This window comes from Fukomys damarensis, unplaced genomic scaffold (genome assembly GCF_012274545.1).
Source record: "Fukomys damarensis isolate Sample0158 unplaced genomic scaffold, DMR_v1.0_HiC HiC_scaffold_37, whole genome shotgun sequence".
Taxonomy (NCBI): domain Eukaryota; kingdom Metazoa; phylum Chordata; class Mammalia; order Rodentia; family Bathyergidae; genus Fukomys; species Fukomys damarensis.
In genome coordinates, this window is record NW_022900949.1 from 56,317,067 (window position 1) to 56,335,647 (window position 18,581).

At 36.7% G+C, this 18,581-nt stretch overlaps 1 protein-coding gene across 10 annotated transcripts in view; it reads right to left on the bottom strand.

Annotated features, from left to right (window-relative positions):
- Slc9a9 (solute carrier family 9 member A9) overlaps positions 1-18,581 on the bottom strand; it is a 671,333-nt gene that overhangs the window by 512,717 nt on the left and 140,035 nt on the right. For 9 of the 10 annotated variants that reach the window (XM_010608158.3, XM_010608160.3, XM_010608159.3 and 6 more), the window contains 2 exons: positions 4,494-4,571; positions 2,936-3,012 (listed from right to left, as the gene is read on the bottom strand). In XM_010608158.3, the coding sequence (XP_010606460.1) occupies positions 2,936-3,012; positions 4,494-4,571 (155 nt within the window). Of the gene's footprint in view, positions 1-2,935; positions 3,013-4,493; positions 4,572-10,263; positions 10,282-18,581 lie in introns of those variants that run through there. The other variant, XM_010608163.1, reaches the window with a different exon arrangement.

The following is an 18,581-nucleotide window of genomic DNA, read 5'->3' on the forward strand; positions in this document are numbered from 1 at the left end:
GTTTTTTTTTTTTTTTTTTTTTTGGTACCCTGGATTGAACTCAGGTGCTTGTGCTTGCAAGGCAGGCCACCGAACCGCTGAGCTAAATCCCCGGCCCGATGTGTAGGTTTTCGACACTGGGCAAAGAATGAGGTTAGAAGACTACAGCTTATAGTCTCTCTAGGTTTTCAACTATTTCTTCACAATTTGAACACTTGACAGTTACACCATTTAATTTACTTGAAGTGCTTTTTTTAAAAAATAAAGTTTCATCTGTCCATGAGAAAAAGTGTATCTGCATAAATTCAGACATCTCTTCTCTCCTTAAAAATGTGAATATTTTATGAGTGGAATTGACACGGTCATGATGTGGTCAAGGGTCACCATAGATAGAGATGGGGAACAGGCAGCAACCTGGGCTCTTACCTGCTACTCATTAAACATATGATTTGTGTTTTCTTCTGGGACAGTCAAGTACTTAAAATCCATTTTTGCTATGATCCTTCACTGGGCCTACAGATGCCTAGAAGGTAACTAAAAGCAGAACAAAGCTTGACCTTCATTCTGTACCCTTTGTTACTGTAAATCTTGAGTTAAATTTCTCAGCTCTGCATAGGGGCACGTTCATCATTTTTCTCTAGAAGCTAGCCTGGAAGAATTTATTAGCCCTGAATTTATATGATCTCATCCCTTTCCAAGACCAATGACACCAAAATAAGAGGTTCACAGGGACCTTTAGGTATGCTGAGATGTCTCCAGCAATTGTCCCAAACCTGTGATCACCTGGATTCCAGGAATGGCTGAGCCCCACATGACTGAGACCACCACAGACAGAGACAATCCCTTCCTGGGAACACAACCACCTGGCTGCCAACAGGATTCCAAAGCTATAGCACTAGGACTGAGATAATGATCAACCTGACCTCAGCCCACCAGATAATCCTTAAAAGGGCCACCTACAAGGCCAATTCAAACCCCCGTGTCAGAATATACCCTTTCTAGCTATATAAACTAGAGTTCTTTCTTATTTTCCCTCTAACTTCCAAATTAAAGCTTCTTTTTTCTGTAAATTTGTGCTTTAGTTTTAATTTCTATTCTATTAAAGCAAGGACCCATGCTAGCTAGCAACAAAATTCCCAGATAAAATTCTTCCACATCTATGATAATACCTACTAGGTTAATGAAGAAACATGTGTCACAGTAAATTTGATTGATTGATTTTAGTAATAATATTTAACACAGAGGTAAAGCAGGATTTTTTGGGGGGTATTAAAAATATGACTGTGGAGCCAAACTACTTAGTTACTAATCCCAGCTCTTCATCTTCCCACTGAGTCATTCTCCCTTTAACTTAGTTGTCTCATTTATTTAATAAGGTTAATAAATAATGGCTTAATAGTATTATTTTAAGGATTAAATGGGTAATCTATTTAAACAACTTTTTAAAAAGGGCATGGTATATATAGAGTAACCAATAAATGTTTGTGGTTGTTATTATCACAATTGCTTATAAAAATATAACCAGTTATTTCCTAAGGTTTTGGTATATCTCATATAAAGGGGGAGTCACCAAATTAGAAAAGTATCAGGTATCAGTTTGATCTGAATTTAAGTATTCCCCTCTCAATTAAAGGTTCTGAAATTGTAAACCAAGATTAACACCATATAAATACATTCTTGTTCCTTACTATATCATATTTAAAATGACTGGACTTGCCAGTACTCTTCCTTTATTTCTTGTAAGCCTCCGCCTTCAAGTGCTAAAATCTTTAACTTACTCTCTGTCTTGAACGTGCTGAATATTTTCAAGTTATGCAGCTCAAGTTGTTCTAGTCTTTATTCAACAAAGATTTGCAGAACCTTTAACACAGAATCAATCTCCCTACTTTCTGTTTGAGTAGTGACATCTCCTCGGTCTTCCATCAGCACACCCTCAACAATGAAGAGGAAAAGGGCTGAGGTTGTCACTAGTGTGTGTTTTCAGCATCCATTTCTTGTTCAGGGTTAAAACAGCTATAAACCTATAGGCCACAGCCCACTTCTGTAGTGTGGAGGATGCCAACACTTAAACAGTAAAAATCAAGGGTAGTGTTGGCCTTATCTGACAATTTAAGACATCTATATCATCACAGGCATTGCCGGTGAACATTCTTTTTGCACTGGATCTTTAATGTATTGGATAGGATTATAAGTGAATTGGACAGGCTTAACCATTTTGGATCGCATTTTGCTTTTTGATAAGCTGCCAGCTAGAGTCTCTACAGTTTGAGTTAGGACCTAGAAGCATAACCAATAAAATATACTGAAGAAATAACATCCACATTCTACAGTGTATCAACCAAAAAGCCATCCCAACATTAAAAAGCTCTGCTGATATCTGGACATATCTGTTTCAGACTGCTCTCTTATTAACTTGCCTTTAGAAAGAAAACCTTTGACATATAGTTACTATTATACTCCTGTCAAATATAGATAGGGTCTTACAAAGGTGAAGGGAAAAATAATGCAGTGCATTATTCAAGCTAACAAATAACACAATATGCTTCACACAACTCAAGCCAAGTGATCCACCTTCTATAAATCAGAAGTCCAAAGTCCACAGAGAAAATCCCACGATCTAATCGCAGTTTGCTTTGATTTAAAGCTTGTGTTTCTGAGAAGACATGTAAACTTTGGAATTGAGTTGGACAAAATGTGTAAAGATGTGAAATAGTAGGGTTGGGGAAGCAGCTCCGTGGTGGTAGAGTGCTTGATTAGTACTCAGAAGGACCAGGCTTCGTTCCCACCATGGAAACAAAACAAAGGGGAAAACAAAACAAAAATTCCAGATGCAATATACTGAAAATACAGATAATTGGTCCAGCCAGCATGAGTACAGGAAGTTTGAGATCCCTCCTGCAGATCACTGACCCCTCAGTCACCTGGAATTTCACTTTGAACTCTGAATGTCACTTACCCTATGATGATACAGGAGATGGCAGTTCCCAAGAAGGCATATGTTAAAATAGATCCTAAGTTTTGAAAAAAGTGTTTCTGGGGAGAAAAAAAAAATTTCATGTGAATATATCTGCATTTCTTAGTGTAACAGGAAATAAAAAATAACTGCATGCTTTTCACAGGCTTTCTTGTCTATTACCATTTAGCCAAATTTTGCTTTTGGAGCCTCACTGCTGACCTTGCTGTGCCCATAGAGACTAAGTGATTTCTCTGCAAGAGACGGGAACAAAAGAAAACCCTACCTAGAAGATGACAAAATAGGGATGAAACAGCTGCCCCAATTAGCTAAACCTGAGAGGAAGGGAAGGCACTGGGGCAATGTCTATCAAGGTCTCTGGGACAATTAATAGAGAAAACGGTTTTCAATAACTTCTGTTGTAAATATAATATCTCTCACATTTTAAAAAATACTATTTGGTGTAAGTTGCCTTTTGGCTTTTATTAGGTCACTGGATTCTCTTTTATGTTTTCTAAATTTCATGCAAACAAATTCAAAAAACCTGAGTGATTAATGAATCAAAAACAAAATGATGCCTAGTAATGGGCTGGAGATGGGAAAAGATGAGCTAAATAAATGAAGCCTTCTAAATCTCTTAAATGCTTGCTTAGGAAAACTTCTTTCCACTTCTTTAGTGAGATTTAGGAATTCAGTACTGACAGCAAGAGGGAGCCTGGAGCACACACAAAAAACATCAGGTCTGTCACGCAGAAGCTGCCTGGCTCCCGGAAATGACAGTCCAAAGACAGGAGAGCCCTAGGAATCCCTGGGTGGAGGGTGGTGGGCAGCAGGAAAGCCGATGAATTAATTCTTCTCTCAGAAATCTACAGGCCAGAGCCTCATTGTTCAGCTTGAGGAATGCCTGCACTTAAACTTGCATATGAGTTAATAATCTATGAAATGTACAAGGTCAGGCCATGGCTATGTAGCAACTGCACAACTGAGCTTTCTCTCTATGACAACAATAGCATTCTTGAATTTATATCCAGATGGATAGACACAATGTTAACTAATAAATAAACTCTTCAGTTACCACCTAGAACAACACTGCCAGGTAGAAATGAAATGCAAGCCACATATGTCAATTAAAATTTTTCTGGTAGCCATATTAAAACAAATTTTAAAAAGCTGAAATGAATTTTGATAGTTTTGTTTAAATCAGTATATCTAAAATACTGTCAATTCTAAAATACTGTCAGTTATACAAGATATTAAAATAAAACATCATTGTGACAGTTTACGCTCTTTTTTAAAGTGCCAACTCTTTAAAATCTGGTGTATATTTTACACTTAAAGAATCTCAGTTCAGAGCAGCCACATTTCAAGGGTTCAAGAGCTGCATGTGGCCAATGGCCTGTGTGTTGGGCCAAGCGAGCTTAGAAGTATTCTATGTTAGGATACTAAGATGATGATCTTTTTTTTTTTAAACTAAATAGCAGATCTATAAAATAATTATGTTTTCTTCAATATTGGTAAACTCTCCACTTAAAGACAAAAGAAAATAGTTTCATATATTTACCTTCTTTAGGCTATATCCTGCATGAAATATAATTGGTGGCAATAAAACATTGAAGAAGATTTCTGGGTCAAATGTCATCTGCCAGAAAAGAGAAAAGAGCCGTTAGAAATATGTTCCTTTAGGTCATTAAAATGTATTGTTAAAAAAAGTTATAGTAATTTTGTATGAGGCATGTAAACACTATTAAATTAGAGATTAAAATGGGAGAAAATGAAGATTTAGAAATTCAAAAGTGCAGTATAATGTAAAGTAATATTTTAAATGTAAAATTTATAATTTTTATCTTATTGCTAAAATTTTTTTTCTTTTGAGTATTAATTCCTCATACTTGAAACGTTTTCATTACATTTTGTTTCTAATATAGGAAATTGGTAGTGCTCAGTTGTTTTGCCTCAGAAGATTTTATTTACAGCTTTCCCTAAACAAGAAAAATTATAACAATTTGGATTTAGTTTTCTCCAATTTCCCTACCCCAAAATTTAAAATATTTTCCAGATTGTGGAAAACACATATGAAAATGCAAATAGATTTTTCTAGTATTTTTTTTTTGCTTTTTATTTAAATTTTAAAACAAGTTGACCAAAAAACATATATGACTTGGTATGCAGTACAAATGAAATGAGTTTTATAAATTCTTGAATCCAGTATCTGCTGTATTGCTTGATAGTCTGAAAATAACAATTCATTTAATCTTCAAAACTGATTTTGCCTTTCTCTGCTTATCTGTACCTGTTATCTTTCTTTTTTTTTTTTTTTTTTTTTTTTTTTTTTTTTTGGTACCGGGTATCGAACTCGGGTCCTTGCGCTTGAGAGGCAGGCCACCGAACCACTGAGCTAAATCCCTGGCCCTGTTATCTTTCTTATTCCTCTCTCCTCCACCTTTCTTACACACATTTATTATTTTGCCACTGAGACCTTCTCACCATTAAAGCACTCATCAAATCATTCACATGTATGGGTTTCACAGATATAATTTGTACTTTCCTCCCCTGTACGCCTTCAGTCTTACTCCTCTCTGAAGCTGGATCTCAAGTAATTTTCCTGTGAAATATGCTTGATCTCCCATACCAAACTAACCATATTCTCTTCTGTGTTTCTTCAATATGTTGGGCCATCCTTGTAGCATCTGTTTCATGACCTATTTTCTATGTTTATTGATTTGTGTTTGATCATTTCCCCTATCAAATTAGTAGCGTATCAAGGATCACAATGGTGCCTTAGTGAATTCTGTATAGCCTCAATCCCTTCCAAGTACATAGCTCTTGTCTAATATATACTTGTTCAGTTGGAAAGAAATGAATGAAATAAATTATTATTGCCCACATCTCAGGAAAGTATTATTCAAATAAAAATTAAGAAAAGCCTCTTTTTTCTAGGTGGGCATTGTCAGAGGCTCTCTTCTCACTTCCCCATATTGACCCATCAACTTTGCTCATCTAATTAATATTTGAGAAAGGGAAGGTAGAGGAAGTAAAAGACACCTAATTCAGCCTGGTCCCCTTTCATAAACCAAATTATGACCCATTAATGATGACACACTGCTTTGTACCACTGGGCACCCTGATGAGTCATCTAAGCCCTCAACCTTGAGGCATCTGCTTTATTTTCAGCTCTCTCTCTGGTCATTGTGATCTCACTCTTATGGTATCTCTTGATTTAATTGCTCTTCCAATGTCATCCATCCATACAAAGTGGGATGCGACAGGCCTAGTTCATCCTTTCATACCAAGAATTGGGGCTCCTTAGGCACTGTCATGGCCATGTACTGGCTAATTTTCAGTAGGTGACAATTCCTGGGCCCACCAGCCAAGGATCCTAGAGTCTACACAGGTCCTCCCTTTTGGAGAAATGAGGCTAGGGCCAGATTTCTAAAATATAGCTTGCCACATGCACCCACCTCTGAGCATTTAACATGATGTTCTACATACAGAAGGAAGGAGAACTGATTTTTCTACCCAGTCTTGCTCTTAATCAGGCCTTATGCTTTTTTTCCCCTCTCATTGAGTTTATTGGTACATTTTAGGTATACAGTACAGTTACATTAATTATCAGGATCTTGTACCTTTACATGACAGGTCTTGGTTCTCATTTTTTCACCTTGTCCCTGCCCTCCCTTCACCCCCTCCTCCCTTCCCTATTTACGAATACTGCATTTCCATTTTTTCATTTTCTCATATTTTTTCTTTTCCCTTATTACTTTTCCTCTACCCTTCCCACTTCTGCTACAACTTTAGCCCTTTTCTTCCTATTTAACATTGTCGATTATATCATAAGGATCTTATGTACCATTATAGTTTTTCACACCAGAGAAACTATTCAGTATTTACAAGTGTGACTTATTTATTTTACTTAGGAGCATATCCTTATTATGCATCCATTTTCCTATGAATGACTCTAATTTCTCATTCTTTATAGCTGAGTAGTATTCCATTCTATAGAAAAACCACTTCTTTATCCAGTCTCCAACTGATGGGCAAATGGGCTGTTTTCAAGTTTTAAGGCCTTATGCTTTCTTAAAGATGGTTTCACCCATGTTAGTCTAGTTTGTTCTACTAAAAGGTGAACTTCTCTAACTAGGAACTTGTCCATACCTTGGTATGTTTCTTCACATAATAACTAGTTCAGTACTTGGCCATGGAGAATACATTTTGTAGTATATTCACTGACTGGAGAGAGTGCCTGGAAAGCCCTACGTGTAAGAATAATTCCTCAGCTTTCTCAAGCTTTTGCATGGCTTATATACATATATAAAAAAGCAAGGTATATACTATAGGTACTACCTATGCCCAAACACCTAAGAAAAAGGAGGTCAGCAAGAAGAAAGGAAAAAATGTTTCCTTAGTGCCCATGTGCCTACTTTCCCGAGGCACACCACTAAAAACTCTAAATGTTGCATTTCATTAGTCCTTACAGGAAAAAAAAGAGAGAAAGAACTCATGCATTCCATTGGCTCATCATTCCAGGCTGCATATTAAGCATTAGAGATCAAATGGTGCATAAATCTATTTTACACAGGAGCAAACAGAGACTCAGAGAGATTTTGGCTTGTCAACATCAGGCAGCTAGTAATTGATAGAGCTGGGATTCTAGATCCAGGTTATTGTCTCCAAAGCCTTCCTATATTTCTATATACTACAGCATACTGCAAATTGTAAAAAACAGAGAGTCTGCCTCCTCTTTAGCCAACAGGAATGATTTAAGATTTACATTCCCAATAGCTTGCTGTACTTGAGAGGATTTTGTTAGTAGGGTTGTAAACAATATATGTTGCTAAATGGGACTTATTTTTGGGGGGGTACTGGAGTCGAACTTGGGTCCTTGCACTTGCAAGGCAGGCCACTAAACAGGTGAGCTAAATCCCCGGCCCTAAATGTGACTTTTGACAGTGTATATTAGTATCATTATCTAAAAATGACTGGACCCTATCAAGTGTGAAAAAATCATTTTTTTGCATAATAGTAAAAAAGAAACTCCTCGTGCCAGGATCTGTGTTAGACACCGAGACAGAGTGGTGACCAAGACCAAGCTTCTGCCCTCTGAAACCTTCCTGACAGTGTGAACACAGATGAAACCAACTAATTAACTACCTACTAATTAAACTGATGAATAACCATTCTGAGTCATGGCAAGTACTATGAAGGAAATGATCAAAGGGATGTGACAGAGATAGAAGGGGTTTAGGTTTAGGTATGGCAGTCAGTGAGGGCTCCCCAAGGAGGTGACACGTGAACTAAGATGGCAAAGCAGAAAAGAGGGCCAAACAAGAGAAACGATGGGACGAGATGAGACAGACTAATACATGCAGAGATCATAGGTAGGAAGTACCTGTGTGTGTCTGAGGATGTCAAAGAAGGACAGAATATCTGGGCAGAGCATGCAAAGGCAGGACTGTGGGGAGATGAGGCTGAAGTAAAGGAAGGTGAGACTGGAAGGTGCTAGAAGGTGATTTCAAGAGGAAAAGAAACCAACACAAACTTAGAGCAGGTATGTGAAAGTATTCGATTTATGCTCTAAGAGACCATTTGAGTGACTACTGCATAATCTAGGTGGTATGGGGAGAAGAGGGCAGCTTCCAGATTCATGGAGACAGAATGGGCAGTTGGTAGATTAAGTGGTAGGAGTAACAGGAAAGGAAGACATGAATTCTAGGATTTTTGCTATATAACTAAGAAAGCCTAAGGACTCCTAATTAATAGTGGCTCATTAATTGGTGACTTCCTCTCACTATCTCACATTTCAGGGTTTTAGAAAAATTGTATACCTTGTATTAACTCTACCAGATTTCATGTTTTATAATTTATTTTAGGCTCTTAAAATATCTTCCTTTGGGTCTAGAAATTTTGTAACTGCTTTTGGCTAGAAGCATGAGTATTTTGACTTCATTTTTCAGCTCCTGAAATCTGACATTTTTTTATGATTTTTTCTTTTTATTGAGTTTATTGGTACAATCGAGGTATACAATACAGTTACATTCATTATTGGGATCCTGTACCCTTACATAATAGGTCTTGATTCTCATTTTTTCCCCTTGTCCCTGCCCTCCCTTCACCCCTTCCTGCCTCCCCATTTACAAACACTTTATTTCCATTTTTCAATTTCTCATATTTTTTCCTCTCCCTTATTACCTTTCCCCCACCCTTCCCACTTTCCCTACACCTTTAGCCCTTTACTTCCTATTTCACATTATTAATTATCTCAATAGGATCTAGTGTACTATTATAGTTTTTCACACCAGAGAAACTATTCGGTATTTCAGTTAAAGAAATATCTGTATGAACATTAAAAATAGGGAATCCTAACATAAAACTAAAAAGGAAAGTAAAAGAGAAAAGGTAATGATGTAAGATTAAAATAATCCTTAATTCTGAAGATGAAAATGGTCCCTGAACATATTTAAATTGCTTCTTGCTCTTGTAGTCTTATCTTATTCTTTTATTTTCATTATTTAGAGAACATTTTATTAGTTTCTGTAATTAAACCCAGGTAGACATGCCCTTGCATATTTAATACAGTGTGTTATCCCTGTACAAATGGGAAAAAAATTAACACTTCTAGACCAATATAGCTGTAAATTTCTGTACAATGCCAACTCAACATTAGAAAAATGAAGAAAAGAATAATACCCAGAAAACAGCAAAGTTCTGTTGCTATTGTGGTACCTGGAACCATTTTTTTTTCTTTTAAATTGAATTTATTAGTACATTCTAGGTAGACAGTACAATTACATTCATTACTGGGATCTTGTACCTTTACGTGCCAGGTCTTGGTTCTCATTTTTTCCCCTTGTCCCCCCGCTCCCTAAAAATGAAGAAAAGAATAATACCCAGAAAACAGCAAAGTTCTGTTGCTATTGTGGTACCTGGAACCATTTTTTTTTCTTTTAAATTGAATTTATTAGTACATTCTAGGTAGACAGTACAATTACATTCATTACTGGGATCTTGTACCTTTACGTGCCAGGTCTTGGTTCTCATTTTTTCCCCTTGTCCCCCCGCTCCCTTCACGCCCTCCTCCCCTCCCCACCTTCAAACACTTTAATTCGATTTTCACATTTTCTCATATTTTTTTCCTTTTCCCTTGTTCCCCTTTCCCTATCGTTCTCATTGTCCCTACACCTTTGGTCCTTTTCTTCCTATTTCACATTGCTAATTGTCCCATTAGGATCTTGAGTACTATTTTAGTTTTCACACCAGAAAAACTATTTGGTATTTGCATATGTGTGACTTATTTATTTCACTTAGGAGTATATCCTCAAAATGTATCCATTTACCTATGAATGAATCCACTTTATCGTTCTTTATGGCTGAGTAGTATTCCATTTTATAGAAAAACCACATCTTCTTTATCCAGTTTCCAACTGATGAGCAGATAGGCTGTTTCCAAGTTTTAGCTATTACAAACTGAGGCACCATTTTTTATTATTAGCATCTTAATCATCATCTGGAAAGAGAACGTTCTAGAGTAATATCATTAAAAATATCTCTGATAAAGCACGGTCCCTTCTATGTATCATAAAGCAGGTACAAGGTATTTTACATTCACAGAGGTATGATACAGTACTATCCTACATCAAAAATACTATAATCAGTTTTGGTTTGAAATTTACCTTGGGTTTTTTTTTTTTTTTTTTTTTTGGCACTGGGGATTGAACTCGGGTCCTTGCACTTGTAAGGCAGGCCACCAAACTGGAAATTTACTTTCTCTGCAAATAAGATTGCTACCCCTGCTTTTTTCTCGGTTCCTGTCACATGGAGAATTATTTTCCATCCTTTCACTTTCAGTGTATGGGCTTCTTTTTGCACTAGGTGTGTTTCTTGTATATAACATATTGTTGGATTTTGCTTCTTATTCCATTTTGCCAGTGTATTTCTCTTGATTAGTGAGTTGAGGCCATTGACATTGATGGTTATAACTGTTATGTACTGACTTATTATTGTCATGTTATTGGGCTTTTGTGGACTCTTTTTACTTTTTCACCTTCTCCTTTTAGTTTCTTGCCTTGCCTATTTGATTTGCTCTGTTGGGCCTCATGGTGTTGTTGCCTTCATTGTCTTTTTCTAGGATCTTGTTTAGAATTGCTTGTAGTGCTGGTTTGGTATTCATGTACTTTCTCAGGTGCTCTCTCTCATGGAAGTATCTTATTTCCCCATCCATTTTGAAAGAGAGTTTTGTAGGATACATCAGTCTAGGTTGGAGGTTGTTTTTCTTTTAGGACTTGAAATATCTCACTCCACGCTCTCGTTGACCTAAGGGTTTGTGTTGAAAAGTCTGCTATGATTCAGATGGGCTTTCCTTTGCATGTGATTTGTTTCTTTTCTCTTACTGCTTGTAATATTTTGTTCTTCTGTTGGGTTTCTGGGATCTTGATTATTATATGTCTAGGTGTAGATTTTTTTTTTTATTGTGGCTAGTTGGGGTCCTATATGCCTCAGTTATCTGAATGTCCAATTCTTCCCCTCTGTTTGGGAAATTTTCTGTCATTAATTCTGTGAACAGTTTTAAGTCATTTGCATTTTCTCCTGCTACTTCATGGATTTCTGTCAGTCTTACACTATTCTTCTTTGCATCATCTAGGAGTGGTTGGATTGATTTCTCATGATGCCCAACTGTTTTTAAGAGACCTCTCTTTTCATGGTCACTGACTGCCATCTTATCTTCTATATCTGAGAGTCTATCTTTGCATTCTTTTATTCTGTTGAATACACTTTCAATGGAGTGTTTAATCTTCTGGATATCTGTTTGAATATGTTTTATGGATTCCATTTCTTTCCTATGTTGGGCATTTATTGTTTCCATTTCTTTCTTATGCTGGGCCTTCATGGCTTCTATCATGGTCCTGAGCTCATCTATTTTTTTGTCAGTTTCTGCTCTAGAGTCTCGAATCATGACTTTCCTTTTGCTCACCATCTCTATGGTTATCTGGAAAATTATTTCTGTTTTGAATTTTTCTAGAGCCTGATTGATCTGTTTTGTTACTTCCTGTGCTTTGAGTTCAGGGTGTCCTGATGGTTCACTATTGGCCTTCTCATCCTCATTTGTCCTACTGTTTGCCATTGGTGAACTGGAAATCTGTCTCTGTGTCTTGCTTAAGTGTTTTCTCATTTGTATTTTTGTTGTCGGGCTGTCCTTGGTTTAATCTCTGGGTTATCACCCAAATCTTCCTGATATAGTTGTGCCCTAGCTTCTGGGTCTGTAACGACCTGCAGACATTCTTATCTTCATAACATCAGAGAAAACAGCTCATCAAATCCACCACAATCCTTTATCCCAACTGATATAATCAGCAACACAATATGATCAAGCACAACTTGGAAACTGACCACCTGTGGTAGTCACTAGTGTATCACTCTTAAACCATGTGAATTAAATTGAAATCAAGAAGCAGTCCAAAACATGTCTGCAGTCAACAAACTTTTCAATAAAGAATAATTACCATTTAGGATGGGGGCTCAGACAGAACTAGGAGGCAAGACCCCTGATCTCAGTTAACTTATGGCTAATCCCAATGATGCAGACTGACCTTGGGCTGCAAGGCCCAGATTGAGTTCCCAAGACTTTTGAACCATTGAACTCCACACTGTTCTACTACAGGTTTCCTGCACCCTTTCTTTAAAGATGTTCAACATTGGGAATTCAGAAAAATACCCTTTATGACCATGTCTGCCTCTGCAGAGTAGGCCCAAAGACTAGCACAATCAGGAGGTCTGAGAGTGCCTGCAGGGGGCGGTGTTAAGGAGAGTTATGGGGGTTCAGGAGTGCCCACGCAGCTACCTTCCTGGCACTGGAGCAATGGTACCTCTGGGTGGGATAGGGCGTGGCTATACTTCCAGGGGTGGATCAGGGCCCAGGCTACCTTCCAGGCACTGGAGTGATGGTGGCTCCAGGCCTGACTTTTAATGTATGAAAATGGAATCAGTGAAGATAAAAGCAAGTTATTTCAGCTCATGGTCTAGGTTCTTTCTGTTACATACATTTTCTGGAGTGGTTTTAAAAGAGGGGACACTCAGGGCCAAATGCCTGGATTAACAATGCAACTCCCTTGAGTTGGAAGGCTATTTAAGCTATCTGTGTTTCAGTTTCCTCTTTATAATGTGATACCTAATAACAAGGTGGTATGTGAGCTAAATAAATTAACATTTGTAAAGTTTTTGCAGAAATGCCTCACATCTAGGAAGCATTTCATAATTATTTGTTACCAAGGAAATAAAACAGGTGAATAAATATTTCTGAGTTATACTTTTTAAAACAAAACTCTTTTCAAGAACTCTTGAAGGTTACACAACTATTTTAAATGTGTGAAGATTTTCATTTTCCTTCCAAGTTTATTCTCCTTTATAAGATGATCAGAGTCACAAGTGTTGATCTATATTTTTATGAGGCTTCCTTGGGAGTAGAGCAAGTTGAACATTTAAAGTACTCCTGAGTGCTGGAGGGATGAAGCAAAGAAGCTGTGATCATCTGGAAGAGAGAAACACAGTGGCACAACCTCCAGGCAAAAATTCTCTTGCCTCAGCAGTTTGTCTGCAAAATTCAGGTTAATCGCTCAAGAACATTTCAATGATCAGAATGCCCCATTGCCTGCATGCAGGTTAACTAATATGCTATTGAATGATATTTTCTGGAGCAGCCAGATGAAACTGGCAGGCTGAGAATGGCATGCAGTATACGAGGATTTATTTGTATATACAAAACAGATTTGTGTTCCTTTCAGACTGGCTGTAAGCTTGGGAACTGTTAAATTAGAGTTCTGGGAGTAACTCCAAACCCAGACAATTTCTCAGAAATGGCTGGATCGGCCGCTGAACCAACACCCAGATGGGAATTCCACATGTCATTTTTGCCTGAGTTTGAGTTCAAACCATAGTTTTGGAGGTGAGGCTGTTTTCAAAGCCTAAACAATGATTTTTTTCTTGTAATGTGAAGGAAATTAATCTAAGTGAGAAGGTGAAGGGAAACAGTAAAGAGCTAAACATTTTCAGTAAAAGGACTTTCAACAGTCTTTTAAAATGCAAATCTTAAAGACAAGTTCTTCCCAACAGAAATTTTTGTAAGAATTGAAATATTCTATAACTGTACTGTACAATATGGTAGTCCCTAGCCACATGACTTATTAATTGAAATACCTGACCTGTAGCTAAAACAACTCAGAGACTGAAACATTACTTTTAACACTTGTAGCTAGTGACAATCAGTATATTTATAGATGGTTACCAGAATTTAAAATTTATACCATCTATTTTTTAAATGTTCTATTATACTACATGATGTGACTAATTTGGAACAGATCTGAGACTGAGATGAAGGCATAGTATATGTTTTATGAAAGCAGTGAGATTTTTAAACTATAGAATTAAAAATTAAAGATAATATGAAGGATAGCAATGTTTAAAATGATACAATATATTTTATTAACCCATATATAGATAAATATTTGGCTAGAAATCACTCTGATATATATTCACAGTGATAAACAACTGGAAAATTTCCAAGAGTAGAATGAATATACCAAGTGTGATTCCCAAGTTGATCAGAAGGTTATAGATACAAAATTCTATTTGTAGCTGAGTAGTAAGGAACACAATGACTCCATATGACTTATCTGAGAAGAAATATCAGTGTCCTGCTGAACTACTAAATAAATAAACACTAAAATAACCACTCTAGTGAGCAAGTGTGATTTATGGGGCACAGCCCTTCCAAAGAGGTCTTTTAAAAACATTGTTTCATCAATTCTGACAACATTCCTGAGCTTAAGCTGGCAAATGCAATTATCCCATTTTCAACAGACAGGAGAAGAAATTAATGGCATGCCCATTGTCAATCAATGTGATAGAGATATCACTGGGAATTAGATGTATATACATGGGCAAATTCAATGTGTGCTTCCCAGGGGAACACTGGGCTAAAATAACTAAGATTTAGGACTACGAGCGAGGCTTTTGTTCATTTGGCAATTGCTGACTCCTTTGGTCAAGTAAAAACGGTTAGCACAATAATGTGTTCAATTCTTTTCAGTGCTTTATTTATTAAAAATTTAGCAGGCCTCTTCATGCTGTAAGGAATATGAAAAACTCTAAATGACACAAGTTGACTCCATGAAGACTGTAGGCAAAGAAAAGAAAGAGACTACACAATTGAAGAAATAAGGCACTCAGGTAGGTATTCAGGGTTCTGCTCTGGGCTTGCTGATCCTGCAGGAAGGCTTGATGTTGAAGCAGCAAATGATCTGGGTTTTGAAGTATGGGGAGGTGAATTTACCCATGGAACATCAACACCCAGGTCTATAATCTTTTGCCTGCTCTGGGGTCAGTGGACAAAGTTCCCCAAGCCACAGAGGAAGCTGGAAGTTTCCTGGAGTTTGTTATAGTTTGTAGCAAGTAACTTAAAACATTTAAAAATATTAAAATAAATGCAGATATATTTCAAAATAAAATTCAAGATCTGTATGCATTTTTAATACAAATAGGAAACTTCAAAAAAAGCTTGGCTCAGTCAGGACAGGCAGCTTTGGAACACATCTAATTTCTGAAAGGTATGCATTTTATTTTCTGTGCCTTAAATTGTTTTGCCTTGAGAAGCTTAAGAGTGAGAGAAAGAAGGGTAGACTCAAAATGCTTAGCAAAATATATCATATACTGGTTAGATTGGTCATCTAATGTGATGTATTAGAGCCTCAGTTTTTTCATTTGAACTATTACTATCAAAATATCTACATCCTAGAGTTGCTTATAAAGATTAGCTATGAAAAATTAATTAAAAGTGTTCCGATTGGTGTAGACTTGAATCTAAATGGAAGAAAATGTTGAAGGAATGTTTGGGGATAGGAGGCACAGATACATTTGGGGAACAGAAATAGGTAACATAGGGCCCTAAGGGATAGAGGAAGAGGTAAGGCCTGTGAGTGGATACTATCCAGATTACTAGTCTCTCTCAGTTTATGGGCCATGGATTTAAGTTATACTCATTCAAATATGAAGAAAAGATAGAATATTTTATATAAGCAGAATTAAATAACAAAATGTCTATTGGGAATATAAATTACTCTAAGAAGAGTAACTTGACAATAGCTATCAAAATATTAACTGTCTATACCTTTTGATTCAGCAACACCTAATCTGTAAATCTGTAATATAAGTACAAAAGTATTCATTGTGGATGAAAGGATGGGAAACAAAACAAAACACTGAGAATGACTGGACCCTGGACTAGTTAAATATATTGTGATCTAACATAAAGTAGATTCCTTAAAACAGTTTCCTTAAGAAACTGTCCATGAACTGATATGGTTGCTCTCTAAAATTTTTTGGGAAGTCAAAAAGAGCAGAAAAACATGGCTGGCATGTAAGGCTGAAAGTGCTACGGGCTCACATACCTCATTTCCTTTTTTCCTGGCCAGACATATTGACTGGTTTCCTTATTGTCAAATGGGACCACAGGACTGGCCAACTAAATGTGGACAGAAGTGATAAATATATATATCCCTTCCAAGCCAGTCCTCTAAAACTCCCCTCATCTCTGATGTTTTCTCACTTCCCCCTTGCTTCAGCTCATTTGAAGCATTCAGCAAAGGTACCTAAAACCTTCAGATCAGGCGCCACTATTTCACTTTGTTTTTTTATCTCTCTCTCTTTCTATTCTGTACCTATTTCTCTAGAAGTTTGAAAATCAGGTAGGCAAAAGAGAGGATATTGAAGGAACCCTTCAGATTCCAACATACCTTTTTGAATATTTTGAACATTGAGCCATGTGGATATATTATTACCTGCTGAAAAAAGATTTTTCTTATTTGAAAAAGGAAACCATATGTAGATTAGTTTACAGGGAGCTCAAGATTAGTTTGGATGAAGGGAAAACTTTTACAGGCTGCAGTTATCAGAGAGAGAGTGAGAGAGCACAAGGTAATGTAAAAGAAGTGGCTATGACAGAAGAGAAGGAAAGAAACAAACCCAGGAGACATGAACCATTCACTAAACAAGTATTTACTCAAAATAAACAGGCATATGGTAGGGAGGATTGGCAGAGATGGGAGATGAAATAAGGGCTTAAAAAATGAAAATCCCCCCACAACAGCCTTTTGCACCTGGTGGATGACTGAGAAAATTTGATTGGGGAAACTGACTCAGCAAGGGTAAAAGGTGTTAGAAAACCTGAAAACTATTAAGGCTACTGCTGAAAAAGACTGAGGTATCTGTAAGACACTGGGAAATATATGCTGATAGAAAAGTCATGACCAAGGATTTTATAACTTGGAAGTGTATACTGATCCTTTTTGGTTGACTTCAACAAAGAATTAGGTACAGGAGGTTAAGTGATGAGAAAGTAGTTTTGGTGGGCCCCCACTGAGGCAGGAGAGTGGTGGGCTCTCTAGGGATCTGATAAATACCTCCTAGATGGAACGGAGAAAAGAAGGAAAGGGGAAATAAAGGGATAAAAGTCACAAGAAGGAAGGAAGAACCAGTAGTGGTCAAGACAGTGAGTTGTAACAGCAAAGTTCTAAATAAGCTAAATTAAGATGCTAAAGAAGTTCAGAGAGTTAAAGAAACAATCAGAGCAAACCAAGTAGTGTTTTAAAAAATGAAGTAAAATCTCACTCAGGCAGCAGGAGTAGGTAGTTTGTGGTGTGGTATCAAACCATGGCCTGACATGCACTGGGCAAGCCCCCTGCCACTGAGAAGTGTCCCCAGACTTTCAAACAAATTTTAAATATGTCAGAGTTGAAATTCCTCCCTCTTTTCCTTCCCAGAAGTAACAGAATCCCTAAAATTGGTGTAATTTTCATGGCTGTATTCATATACTTCATATATACGTGTCAATAAACAACTGGTATCACTTGTACATATTTTTATATAAATTTAATAAATATATTTTATATCCTGACTTTTACATACAGCTTCATTTTTGAGACTGATCTGTATTTGTATACATGTAGATCTTCCCCATTCAGTTAAATGCTGTGTATTGTTCTATTGGATGAATGTAACAGGATTTGGTTTATTTTTCCCTTTTCTTTGACATGTTTAGGTTATTTCATATTTTCTGCCATTAATAAAAATACTGCAATAGATATGTTTATACTTAAGTCTTTGTAGACATGTGAAAATATCTCTATAACTGCTAAGTTATAAGGTATATAAATCTACAACTTTAGTAGGTATTGTCATTACTTTAAAGTGATTTATACCAACTTACACTCCCACATAGACTATTATTATATTTCTGCAATCCTACTCAACACTTAATATTGAAAAATATTTAATTTTTTGTATTAAATAATATCACATCATAGGTTACTTTGCCTTTCCTATTACTAATGAGTTGGGCATATTTTGCCTATATTTTGTCTTTTGTTACACCATTTTAGTGAACATTCTGATCATATCTTTTAATCAGTGTGACATTTTTTTTTTCATTGAGTTTATAGGTACTTTTAAAGTACACAGTACAGTTGCATCCATCACTGGGATCTCATATCTTCACATGACAGATCTTGGTTCTTATTCTTTTCCCATAGCCCTGCCTTCTCTTCAGCCTCCACCCTCCTCTATATATGTTCACCCATGTTTACAGAAGCACAGTCTGTAGTAGCTA